The sequence below is a fragment of the Semicossyphus pulcher genome, unplaced genomic scaffold (genome assembly GCF_022749685.1).
Source record: "Semicossyphus pulcher isolate SPU_LCO1_2020_fin unplaced genomic scaffold, fSemPul1.0.p SCAF_20, whole genome shotgun sequence".
Lineage (NCBI taxonomy): Eukaryota > Metazoa > Chordata > Actinopteri > Labriformes > Labridae > Semicossyphus > Semicossyphus pulcher.
The window spans coordinates 21393695-21406551 of record NW_027211694.1 but is presented as its reverse complement, the minus strand read 5'-3'; the positions used below and the strand labels follow the sequence as shown (position 1 = coordinate 21406551).

At 41.8% G+C, this 12857-nt stretch overlaps 1 protein-coding gene across 1 annotated transcript; it reads left to right on the top strand.

The window, feature by feature from the left end:
- The first annotated feature begins 223 nt into the window (after positions 1-223).
- glt8d2 (glycosyltransferase 8 domain containing 2) lies at positions 224-12636 on the top strand. The gene is made up of 10 exons (XM_069671466.1): positions 224-266; positions 2854-2897; positions 5793-5885; positions 7833-8034; positions 9090-9207; positions 9304-9388; positions 9563-9675; positions 9831-9997; positions 12106-12218; positions 12347-12636. Exons 2-10 carry the CDS (start codon positions 2879-2881, stop codon positions 12523-12525), a joined length of 1089 nt encoding a protein of 362 aa, XP_069527567.1. The 5' UTR covers positions 224-266; positions 2854-2878; the 3' UTR covers positions 12526-12636.
- The last annotated feature ends 221 nt before the right edge of the window (positions 12637-12857 follow it).

Below are 12857 nucleotides of genomic sequence, written 5' to 3'. Positions count from 1 at the left end.
GAAAATAAATGATCAGTATCACTGCTTTGATTATGTAAAATCATGGAGTCAGCTAATCTAGCTGCAGGCTACAGGACAGCGAGGCATCACAGCGCTGATGAACAAGATGAGTCACATCTGGAGGGAGGAAGGAGGAGAAAAAGGGTGGTGGGAGAGGAGAAAAGTTGGATTGTTGGTGAGGGTGAGTCTCTGTCCTCAGAGGTTTTAAAACATGGACAATGAACATCACGAATGAGACTGACAACAATCACAACCCTGTTTCTCTGGTGAGTTCGTTTCTGTCATTTCTAATGGACTTTAAATTGTGCTATCATTTAAATGAGTGACAGGGACACACCCCCTTGCTTTATCTCCGTTTTCTAAAGTTCATATTTACTTAGATATTGGGGTGTTGCAGATATATGTCTGTGGTATGTTATGAAACCTGTCCATTGTGTGCTGCGCTTTTTATGCAACCCCTTTTCATTGTTAGAATAAAGAACTTTTTGTCCCAATACACTGAAAAAAATATCTGCCTATTAAACATTTGTGTTTTTACTCTAAAAACAAATAGAGGATGCGCAAATGCATGATGCATGATATAGTTTTTTAGTTGTTTCAATGAAATGAAGTACTTTTCTGGAGTTAAAGGTCAGGATTTAAAGGGGTTTTATCAGTTTTTTCAAACTGTCGCCCACAAGGGAAGTGATTTATTTGCCTCTTTTTAGATTGTTTCAAACTTTTCTACCTTGAATATTCCTCAGAAAACTTTAACTCTACTACACACCAGTGGAAATGTTACGCACCTTTTCTTTTGTGAGGGAATGTAAGTCCTGAAAAGTTAACTATTTCACACACGTTGGGGATTTTTTGCAGTGTAATGACTTCATGTGGTTTGTGCCCCCAACCCCCATCCAACACACTCAGACACTCCGACACACACACAAACACACGCACACACAGTTACGTGCACACTTTTATGAGGGGAAAAACTAGTTCTCTAGCTAGTGTCTAGCTTCAACATAATCCAAAATGATTGGGTGGCCTATTTCCACAAGGATAATATGCAGAAACCAATATTAGGTTTTATTTCTTTGCCAAAGAGTTTTTATCTGATGGCACAATTCTGCAACAACTTGTAAATTATGAGTATACATGCACTGACACTGGATAACATATCACATTAGAACACAGTAGATGGTGATTTAGTGAGTCTTGAGTGTATTACAGATTGTTCGAATGCAGGCCAGACGCGGGCTGTTAGGCTGTCCTGTATGCCTCCTGGAAAAGGAGTGTATCTGGGGCTAATAAAGTCCAGATGTTTTGGTCAGCTCTAAACAAATCAGAAACAAATGCACGACACAAACTGAACGTCCTGTTTCATTTCACTTTAGTGGTTAAGTGTTGGAACATAAAAAGCAGACAGACTACTGTAGGTGTGTTGTTCAACTGATGAGAAACTTTAAGTGTGCTGAAGGTTTCAACTCTTTAAAACAAATACACGAATAATGAGTTCAATGACACCCTTAGTGACTCTGAGAGGCGGCTATACAAGGAGAAATTACAGAAGATTTGCTTTTGTCATTAAATTGTGTAAGCATTTCTGTTTCTGCAGTTATGTAAATGTTTAAAAAGGCTGGAAGGCAGCTAGAATGCTTGCTAAAGCCCTGGCACAAGAGCAGAAGGAAGTGGTGTCAGGTTTTTGGACATAATACAGACACATGTGTCGTCCAGTGTCCCCTGGCTTTAGGCTTCAGAGAGTTTGCAGGCAGTCAGGTCACGCCAAAGACTGTATAAAAAGATGGACAACCACTGACTGCCATCTTGCATTGGTGACGTTATTTGGAGCCAGAATCTGTGCAGTAGAGATCGGCGAGTGGAGCCGAGGTAACCATGTCCCGCCTCTTCTGCTAACCAAAACACACATTTAACTTAGCACAAAATAAACGTTAAAGATCCCGCACGTCTGCGTGTTTAACAGCAGAACAGCTTCTTGTGTCGGTCTGAAGCAGATATTCACGCTTGGAAAGTTCAGTGACTGTAGTGTTAGTGTTAGTTACGTCTCCTCTCGCCGTTCCTCCTCTACTCTGCTACTCGGGAACAGAACGCTGCAGGATCAATCATGAGGCCACGCCCCCTTTTTACAGCATCAAATAACTAATTAAAAGTAAACTTGTCAGAAAAATGAACACTTGGACCTAAATCAGCATGATAAGAACTAACTATAACGACAGAAACCATGTTTGAGAAAAATGTATTTCACGTGTATTCAGATTTTAGAGTTTGACTCATGTCCCATCTGTTTACATGGAGGAGGCGGGCTTTATGAGCTATACTGCAGCCAGTCAGCAGGGGGCGATAGAGAGGGTTTGGCTCCACTTTTAGGGAGCTGTCACGCGTCCATCTTTTTATAGCATCTATAGTAACACTGGTGTTTAAGAGAATATCTTTTGGGGCATCAAAACAAACTCCTTTTCATTTAGTCTTAATCACGGCTAATCGTGTTTTACCTTACAAAAAATGTTCACTTTCTTTTCTTCTTTTCAGTTGCTTCTTAAATTGAAGGTCTTATAATATGACAGATAGCTTTACATTTGTACAACTGTCAAACTGGAACACATTAGTATGACATTTGAACAGCATTTGAGTTTCCCAGCCTGAACGTGACGTCAGAAAAAAATGTCACCTTCAATGTATACTGAAGACTTTAAAATCTCTTAGAGTTGCCAGGTTTCAGTTTTAATACTCTACTTAGTGCACGGCCAAATCCTTCAACCCTCCACACCTCATTATTAAACAATATGTCATCTTTTGTTACTCTGAAGTTAACTTGAGTGACTTAATAGCTTTCTCTTTCTTCTTGTGTGTTTGCAGATGTCGCTGGAAGCAAACATGAAATATGGCTCTCCTGAGAAAAAGTAAGTGTAATATAAATGTAATGACTGACCTCTGCTCTCGGAGGATATACATTTGTACGAAACAAAGAAGAAATATGTCAGTCTTCTGCTTCGGACACAGCAGAATCAGTTTTTTAACACTCATATCAGCTTTGCGTCAAGACTGAAGTTTAGCTGATAAAGAACCCCCAAATGTCTCTGCAGGAGGTTCCAGCATTCATACACGTGCACCCAATGTGTGTGTGTGTGTGTGTGTGTGTGTGTGTGTGCTGGGGGAGGGTGTGATGAGATAGCCAGATGACAGGCTGTAACAGCTGTGTGCACTTAATGCAGAATCCTGTAGAGTGAAACTTGACTACAACAATTATGCTTTAAATATGTCGTACAAAAAAACATAAAAACTACCACTGTTTTCAAGTTTAATCTTCCAAATTATTTTTTACTCAATATTTTTGTTCATTAGCAAAACTAGAAAAACAAAACGGCGCATATTTATATTCAGCAGGTTTAGAATGATTATAAAATGTCTGAAGAAGTACATATGTGCACATTCTTTTCGAGGTATGCACTTCAAGGCTCAGGTGGGATACTGTGTAAAATTAGCTATGGCTCCAGAGAGAGCAGCCAAAAGTGCTAGAAGTGGCCTGTAACTGTTTGCAGGTGGGTTTTTGATCCTCCTTTCTGCCTGACAGGCCGCCGGGGAAAGAGTCAAACTTAAGTAAAGAAACACAATGTGCATACAGTTACACTGTTAACTTTGCAAACATCATCAAAAGCCATTCTGATAAATTGCTTAAAGGAGCAGTTCAACATCTGTGTCTGGTTCTGTTATGCAGCAATAAGTGGGAAGTAATTAGCTTAGTTTTTCTCAAAGGATGGAAACAGGAGGAAACTAGGGCTGCAACTAATGATTTTAATAGTTGGCTGGTCATCGATTACTGAAACGATTAATGGTTGCATAATGAATTGCACAGTTTTTTACACAGTTCTTTTAAGCATGTGCTGACTAACAATAAATACAATAAAATGAGTTCGTCATTCAAAAATGTCTTTAAATAAACTTTGCTGCTGATTTGGCTCCTACTGATACGAAGAGAAATAAAAAATACAATATCAAGTTCGTCAAGTCCGTCGTGCCTTCTCTTCAGATGCTCGTGCATTACCGACGTGCTCCCGTGAAAAGCAAGGTCCTCTGCACAACTCCTGAGGGGATCCTTTTCTTTGCAGCGTTGACGGTGAAATGCTCCCAGACTTTAGACCAACAGGTAGCTCGGCCTGGATTTTAGTAGCTCGCCCAGAGGTTCACAGACTGTACAAAAAATCAGACGACAATAAATGCACCTTGAAAGCCTCTTCCCACGTCATTTAAATCAAATACACAGATGCCCCGCCCCCTCAGATACAAAACAGGATAGGCCTATCAGCTGTCAATGAAACACGGTGATGCTCCTGGCATATTTGTCAGCGTCTGAACCGAACCAATCACAGCAATGTTGCAGCGACCTCCATCGACAGGTCGGGTCAGTCATGCTGTATGCTAGTTGAGCTAAAGTGAGGAGTTCGGTGCTGTTAGCCTGTTTAGCCAGATTGATGATGGACTCTCAGTTGAAAAAAGGTGGGAGACCCCTGCTTTAGACGTTATAGGACATGATGATGTCGCATCAGCTGCCGCCATTTTGCTGATTTGTTTACCTGTCGCTTCCCGGTCGCTATGCTGCAGGTGCAGCATAGCGACCGGGATAGCGATAGTAAGGATGCGAGATGGTTCACCCCTCAGTATCTCAGCTCTGGAAAACAACGTTATGTCCGCACAGCATGAAAACAACTGCAAGGACGTAACCAACTAATTATCGACAGTTAAATTCGTTGACAACAAATTTTGATTAATGGTTGCACCCTCAGAGGGAACATCTGGCACTTGGTGTCCAAAAGCAACATTTTATAATACACCATTTGAGGAAATCTAACGCGGGCTAATAAAAACATTCTTATTTGATAAAAAGAAAAATCACAACTTGTGATTTGCTACAGAGTTACCTGCATTACCTATTTCTTGACTAACACCAGATATTAACTGTTATATTCCTTTAAAACCACAATACTTTTCTTATTGCTCTTATAGGGGTAGATAAAAATACAACTTATTCTTTTGTGAACACTGGTGCTTTAAAATGACTGTACCAGCATCACCAAAAAATATGGACTTTACCGCTCTTGTTGGTGTTTAAGTGTATTTGCTTTTTACTTTAATGTAGTTTGTTTTTTAATGACTGTGTTTGATTTTTCTGTTGTATTTTTACTTCTCAGGAATTCTTAAAAACAGGCAAAACGGCAAAGAACAGAACAGAAGGACTAGAATAATGAGATTTAAATAAAAAAGATGTGTTGATATGTTTGTTTACACCTTCGAATTTTGAGCCAGGCTAGCTGTTTCCCTCTGCTTCCAGTCTTTACGCTAAGCTAGGCTAATCAGCTGGCTGCAGCAACCACAAAACCCAACACACAGACATGAGAGCAAGAAGTATAATTTCTGAGCAATGCCAAAAACACTTTGAACAAGTGATTTATGCAGCAAAAATGCTTTCTGGTTTCAGCCTCTAAAACGCCGCTTTTCTCTGTTTGATATTGTTGCAAACAGAATGTCTTTAGGGTTTGGAGAGTCATTCCGATAAAACAAACAACATGAAGACTTTACCTTCAACTTCTTCAACCTTAGACAAACATTTTCAACATTTTCTAGTTTGAAATATTTGAAAAGAAAATGAGAAGAGATAAGCAGTTGAAGAGAAATTGTTCTTTGTGGCCTTTCTGATGTAAACTTTATGAAAACAAAAGCAACAACGCTAACGGAGGAATCAGTGTGACTGGATATAAACTACTTTATGTGCATGTGCTGACTGTTCCTGTGTGTTCCAGTTAACCGGGTCCTCCTGGTGCTGCTGGTGCTGATGGTGTGTCTGCTCCTGCACAGCACGCTGCTCAGAGCCTCCACACGGCCCAAACCTTCAGGTACAGACACACAGGTCTTATTGAAATATTTAAAGGACCAGTGAGTGAGACTGAGGCGGATTAATAAAGAAATATTTAAAGGAAGGGAGTATAATATTCATAAGTACATTTTAATGTGTGTATAAGTGACAATTCTTTTCTCTTTGTAAGGAGTGGGTCCTTTTATACACAGTCCACTTTGTTACACCGACATACAGTATTACTCGTTTATTGAGTTGTTTGCAATCTGCAACCTCACCACTAGATGTCGCCAAATCCCACAAACTGGTCCTTCAAAATGTGTCAAAAATAAAGGCTGAAATGTTCCTGTAAATTTGGTCAGTGAATCCAATAAAAAGCTCCAAACCAGCATTAAATGTGTCTGCAAACAAGTATCATGTGTCTATTATAGCGACGTTACATTTTAGGCTCTTTTTGCGATACACATTTTTAAAACAAGATGGCTGCCATCTGTGCCAAGTAATTCTACGGCCGATCTCGAGAAAAGTGGACAAGAAACAAGAACCATCAAATTTTGTGGTTGAAAGTTGTTAATTTATGCTGCTTTATGCAACGTTTTAGCAATATATTCGGCCGTGATTCAGGCAGTACTCACTTTAGTTACATCCATCCTTAATCTATAGGCCTACCGCTTATCCTGTTCAGGGTGACAGGGGGGCTGGAGCTTATCCCAGCTGTCATTGGCCGAGAGGCGGAGGACTGATCGCCTGTCAATCACAGGGCTGACACATAGAGACAGGCTGTGTTCAAAATGCCGTACTATACTATACACTTCATGCTATATACTGCATACTGCGTTCGGCGGTAGTATGCATGGAGGAGCTTTTCAAATGTATTTTGCAGTATGCCACGCCAGGCAGAAGTAAACAATAACCAACGCTTCTTTAGCTATAGCGCCCCCTTCTGCTGGAAGGCTGCTGCTGTCCGTCATTTCAACTGCCGCTGTGACGTTCCAGCGCTTTGCATTGTGGGATACAGTAGGCGAGGTAGACTGGTCCGATGCACACTGGAGATTTTCTCCGAATCAGTAAGACATCCGGGGGTTTTTGGTATAATGCACATTTTGCTTTTGTTTGCATACTGCATACTACATTTTGGCCACATCAGTATGTACTGCTAGTATAGTGTGGCATTTCGAACACAGCAACAGACAACCTTTCACTCTCACATTCACACCTACGGGCAATTTAGAGTGATGAACCTAACAAGCATGTCTTTAGACTGTGGGAGGAAGCCGGAGTACCCGGAGAGAACCCACACATGCACGGGAAGAACATGCAAACTCCACACAGGAGGGCACCTATGTCTGGGACTGGGACTCGAACCAGGGACCTTCTAGTTGTAAGGCGACTAACCCCTGCACTCCTGTGCAGCCCCACTTTCGTGTTTCGTGTTATTGTTCATGCATAATGAAAGTGTAAAGTTAGTTGATAAAAATGATCTACATTGATTTTATTTTTTTTCATTCTTATTTGATAATTTCATTGGCTTATTTCTCTATTTTTTTACTTATCACGTCCTACTTATCCCACATTATTTGGAGAAAGTAAAAATGCATACTAAACAAAAGCTTGAGTGTTTGTTTAGTTCGCATATGAAAACATCTAATTTCCTTTTGCAAGATTAAAGAAGAATTTTTTTGAATGAATGAATGAAATATTTGAGATATTTTGAAAGATTTACTTCTATGGCAGTTACCTATGAGCCTGGAGAGCAGCAGACGGGAAGTCAGAGGAGACAAATTAGCTCAATTAGCTCGGGAGAAAATGCAGAATAACGTTATCCTTCAAACACCATGAAGATACTGCAGGTGTCAACGGTAAATTGAACAAAGATCACAAAGAGTTTTGGTCTTTTTTTGCTGTCACTCTACGTTGCTGACTTTGCAGTTTTTTTAGTGTCTCTTTATCAAACAGTCTTCATCCTCTCCTCCCTGATTCCTCTCAGATCGCTGGAAGAGCATCGGAAAAGCAGCACAAGTCCCGGCAGTGAAAGTGTCGGAGGCGGATAACGTCATCCCCGTCATCATCTGCGCATCCGAGGAGCGAATGGGTGCGAGCATGACGACCATCAACAGCGTCTACAGCAACACAGACGCCAGCGTGTTCTTCTACATCGTCACTCTGCGAGATGCCGTGAAACTGACCAGGTTTGTCTCGTGTTTTTACGTAAAACAAGCAGGTGAGCTGTGCTCCTCAATGGTTTCTAGACCAAAAGGAGAGTGAATTTACGTAAAAAAGTCGACGCTAAAACCAAAAAAATAAACATGTAATTGTAATCGTTCACAATTCACGCTAATTTTTTCAACTACAGCAAAGATTTTATGGTACGCTGACGCTACACAGATCCTCCTGACGTCCTGGGGTAGCATTGGAAATTGTATAACGAAACTCCAGTCCAAAAACATCTTAAACTTCACCTCAAACAGACCTAACAAAGCAAGTGTTCAGATTTTTTACAAATCTAAACAATGACGTTGTTATTTCGACATCCTTTCTCCCTGTTTATTGCATTAAAATTACAACAAAATCTGTTTATTTCAGGTTCATAATGCTGTAATAAAGCAGGTTTTAGCCAAAGTAAAACTACTGCAGTCCTCAGTGCCACTTCTGTGCAAAAAAGGCGTCAGTGGACACAGGCCCTGAAACAGCTGACGCTGAGGGTGTTTTTGTGCTGAGAACGCTGCATTGCTGCACGGCATTGGTTTTGCATTGAAAATAGCTGCTGCCAGCAAAAAACGCTGTTACTGGACCAGGCGTTATCGATCCACATGTCTTAGGGCGGCTTCAACAACAGGTCTGTTTCCTGTTTGTGTTCGTTTTCCGTCTTAATCGCTAACAGAAGTGACTGTTTATCACTGATTGAGTGTACTACACAAGGAAGTCGGAGGAACTCAACACTCTACAGCTGCATCTCATCGGCTCATAGTTGGAAGTTTGTCAGAAGTGTTTTCCAACATATCTGGAAGGGGAGAATATTAACAGATCATATTTAATCAACACACATAAACACAAATAATTCAACGCTCAAACTTCTGCGAGAAAAACAAGCTGAAAATTCGCTTTGCTTTTGGTCCAAACAGGCCGTGTTTGTATTGAATCTGTTCTGCATATGTAGGTGATGGCAGGTTATCTGCTCTGCCTATTATTCCCTGTGAAGATGACTCTCATGTTTATTGACCTAATCGTACGTTCTTTGTTCCAGGCAGTACATAGAGAAGACTAAACTGAAAGGCATCAAGTATAAGATAGTGGAGTTTAACCCCATGGTTCTGAAGGGAAAAGTGAAGCCAGATTCCTCCCGACCCGACTTGTTGCATCCGGTGAGTTCTGAATTGTTTTTATTTTACATGAAGCTTTGAACTAGTCACCAGGGTTACCTGTCCCGCAGGTGGAATAACCCTGCTTTTGTTTTGCAGCTTAACTTTGTGCGCTATTACTTACCTCTGCTCGACATCAACCATAAGAGGGTGATATACTTAGATGATGACATCATCGTGCAGGGTAAGTCTGGGGGGTTTTAAGTAATCCCTGTGAAAAGTTCTGTATCTTCAGAATAAACTGATTTAAGGTTGGCAGATGATTAGAGCTGTGCCTTTTCAGGGATCAACCTAAAACAGATTTTATTATTGCAGAAGTTTAGGGAGACCTTTGATGAAAGCTATTCATGCTTTTCAGGCGACATCAAGGATCTGTTTCACACCAAACTGAAGCCAGGTCATGCTGCTGCTTTCGCCACAGACTGCGACCTTCCCTCCACACATGAGATGGTTCGCAGCATCGGCATGCAGGTGGATTTTTATACCTTTTATTATTATTTCTCTTGTAGTAACGAGGCAATGCAATAAGCATGAAAGTCAAACCGAGTCAACTTACAGTGACCTTACCTTATACTCTGCTCTGGTTATTGAAATATGGCGTCCTCTCCTCTGAGCTCTTCCCGTAGACGACTTACATGGGCTTCCTGGACTACAGGAAAAAGGAAGTGAAAGATCTGGGCATCCACCCCAGAGACTGCTCCTTCAACCCTGGTGTGTTTGTGGCAGATGTCAGCGAATGGAAGAAACAGAAGATCACCAAACAGCTGGAGAAATGGATGGAGGAGAATTTCAGGTATGAACTGTCACCAGCAAATTAAACGATATAAAAACATTCTTAAGTACAAAACAACGAGCAATTTTTCGTCTTTCGTTTGAGATTCCTGATTCCCGAGAACAAGGAACATTTCTAAGGACCTTCCTCACCTGGATCTGTGGTCAAATATAAACGAGAAGGAATTCTTTCCTCAGGGAAGTGTTATATTTTCAGGACTGCAGCGCATGTGTTAAAGGGTCTATGTCCTCTAGCAGTGCTGCCCCCTGCTGAGTGGTGCTGGAACCCTTTTCTATATAGGGATTAAAGGGCCAGTTTGCTGATTTTCAACCTTAGTCCTATCATGCTATCATGGGGAGCTAATGCCACTATAGTAAAAAGAAAAATGCAGTTTGTCTCTGTGCCTTTGGAGGACGCTATCTGCTTCTCCAATGGACCCTGGAAAACCTGGAAAACTACGTAAAACGCTGGCGGAGGCCAGGGAGCTCGCTGACCTACACTTCCTCAATCTAGGACGCCCGCCTCTGATGTCATGTCTCGTTCAAAATCATCAGGTTTGAAATGTAGACTGCAGACCTGAAGATTTTTTAGACGATCCACCGGTATATTCTCGTCGTATTTCTGATTCTGTTTCGCTCTGAGCCGTCGTCTGCAGCGATGGTATTTCACTCCAGCGTCTCTCGCTGGGCCGTTCCGTTCAGAGGGAGGGGCGCAATGCACGCTGGGTGTTGTAGGACTGCAGAATGGGCGAGCTGTTTGAACTTTCTCCACAGCTATGCGCCAATTTCAAATATTATTGCTTCTAGCGATTACAGAGAACACCAGCTTTGACTGACACTGCCTTTTTCAGGGACGGACTGCTCCTTCAGGAAAGGAAAAACTGCTGTTACCATAGACTGTATAAATGATGGCTGTAGCCACCGTGACTTCACCCAGTGGTTTCACGGCTGCATAAATCAAGCCTCCGCCATGTTTGTTTTCAGGAGCCATAAGTGACCATATTTGGATGACAGGGTGGAGCAGGAGAAGAGCTAGGGGTTAGCAAACGCTAGGTTATCAAAGCTAAACAGTCTGTCTGACTCATTAGCTTGTGAATGCTAGTGTTACATTGTGTTTCCCACAGAGGAGATTCTCTCTGTGGTGGTGACTGACCGGGGTTGTTTATTTGTCAGTCAAAGAAGCAATGAGCGCTCGTGGAACACAGCAGACTCGTAGCTCGCTCGCTCGAATGTCAAATGAGAGAGCAGTGGGTAAAAAAAACACGTACGGGGAAACTTAAAATAACCGGTCTACTCATCAATACAGTCTGGGGAAAAGCCAACAACAATCCTGACTCCTGCACGGGCCAACGAATAAGATAAACACTGAACGAGCTAACAAGCCAGGTATGACGAGCACAGTATACCTGCTACTTACTGCAACTATATCAATACAATAACACTAACATTTAACTCACTAAAAAGCTGGAGCAGAGACTTCTTGCCCGCCCACAAAGTTCCATAAATCCCACAGAGAGATTATTTGTCCTCTAAAGGCTCCAACAACACAAACAGGTGAAGTTAAGCTCAGTGACTGTGTGTCTGTGTTGACGTCTAGCAGACAGCCAGCAGGATCCACCTGTCACTCAAGTGACCCCGCCCCTATAATTTAAGGGTTAATCCACAGTTATCTTGAATAGTAAAATTAGCCATTTACAACAAAACCTTTTTTTCGTACAGGCTATAAACATGTTTATTTCTGCTGTAAAAATTGGCATATATAACAGGCCCTAATGGGGATTTTTTTGGCTTCTGGAGCCTCAAGTGGACACTAATGGAACTGCAGTTTCCACATTGGCTTAATTTCTCGACACTGGAGGTTGTCCCCTGGCCATCATGCTGGCTTAGTGTTTTTTTTTGTGTGTTTTGTGTCCTGGTTTTCACCTGGAAGTAATCCAGATGATTCAGCTAACTTTGTTCCTGGAAAAGGACCAAGTTACTGTCTTTAATCTGTTTTTATTTCAGAGCGAGGATGAGTGAAGACAGGCTTCTCATTTCATTGGTCACTTTGAGCTGTATTTTCATGTACATTTTAAGTGGCTTAGTAGAAGCATCTGCCTGATCAGAGACCCTCTCTCTCCTCTCCACCAGACACAACATATACAGCAGTGCCATGGCGGGAGGCGTGGCCACTCCACCCATGCTGATAGTGTTTCATGGCAAATACACAACACTGGACCCGCTGTGGCACGTCAGACACCTGGGTAAGATCAGCCATTCTGTCCACACTCAGAAGTATTTATTATTATTATGAAATGACCGCTTTCTTTATACAGGTAATAATTTGGTTAATTTTCAGGCTAATTTAAAAAAGTTTTGCCTGTTTGTCCAGGCTGGAGTCCAGATGCCCGCTATTCAGAGACCTACCTGCAGGGGGCGCATCTGCTGCACTGGAACGGCCCATTTAAACCGTGGACTTACCCTGCGGTTCACCTGGATCTGTGGGAGAAGTGGTTCGTCCCTGACCCCTCCAGAAAGTTCTCTTTGGTACGACCCGAGAGTGACAGCTGAGGCCTATGGAACTTACCAAGTGTGAGCGACAGGGGGACATGAAGCATGAGAAGTTCAGATCTTACGTGAGCATCGCTGGAAGGTGTGATATGAAATGTACAGTGAATTTAAGAATGAGGAATGCTTTTAAAAATTAAACATTTTATGAAAAAAAGTGTTTGGTTCTCTTTGTTCGCTAAATACAGAAAATATGATTGATCTGTTGTCTTCAGTAGGTGACAGACACCTGCAAAGGTACCGAAACATGACTTGTAGGCTTTGATACAGCCTCTGAGAGTGATGGCGAATTTTTTGGGCATGTCCAGTGTAGCCAGCGGTTAGCGATAAAGGAC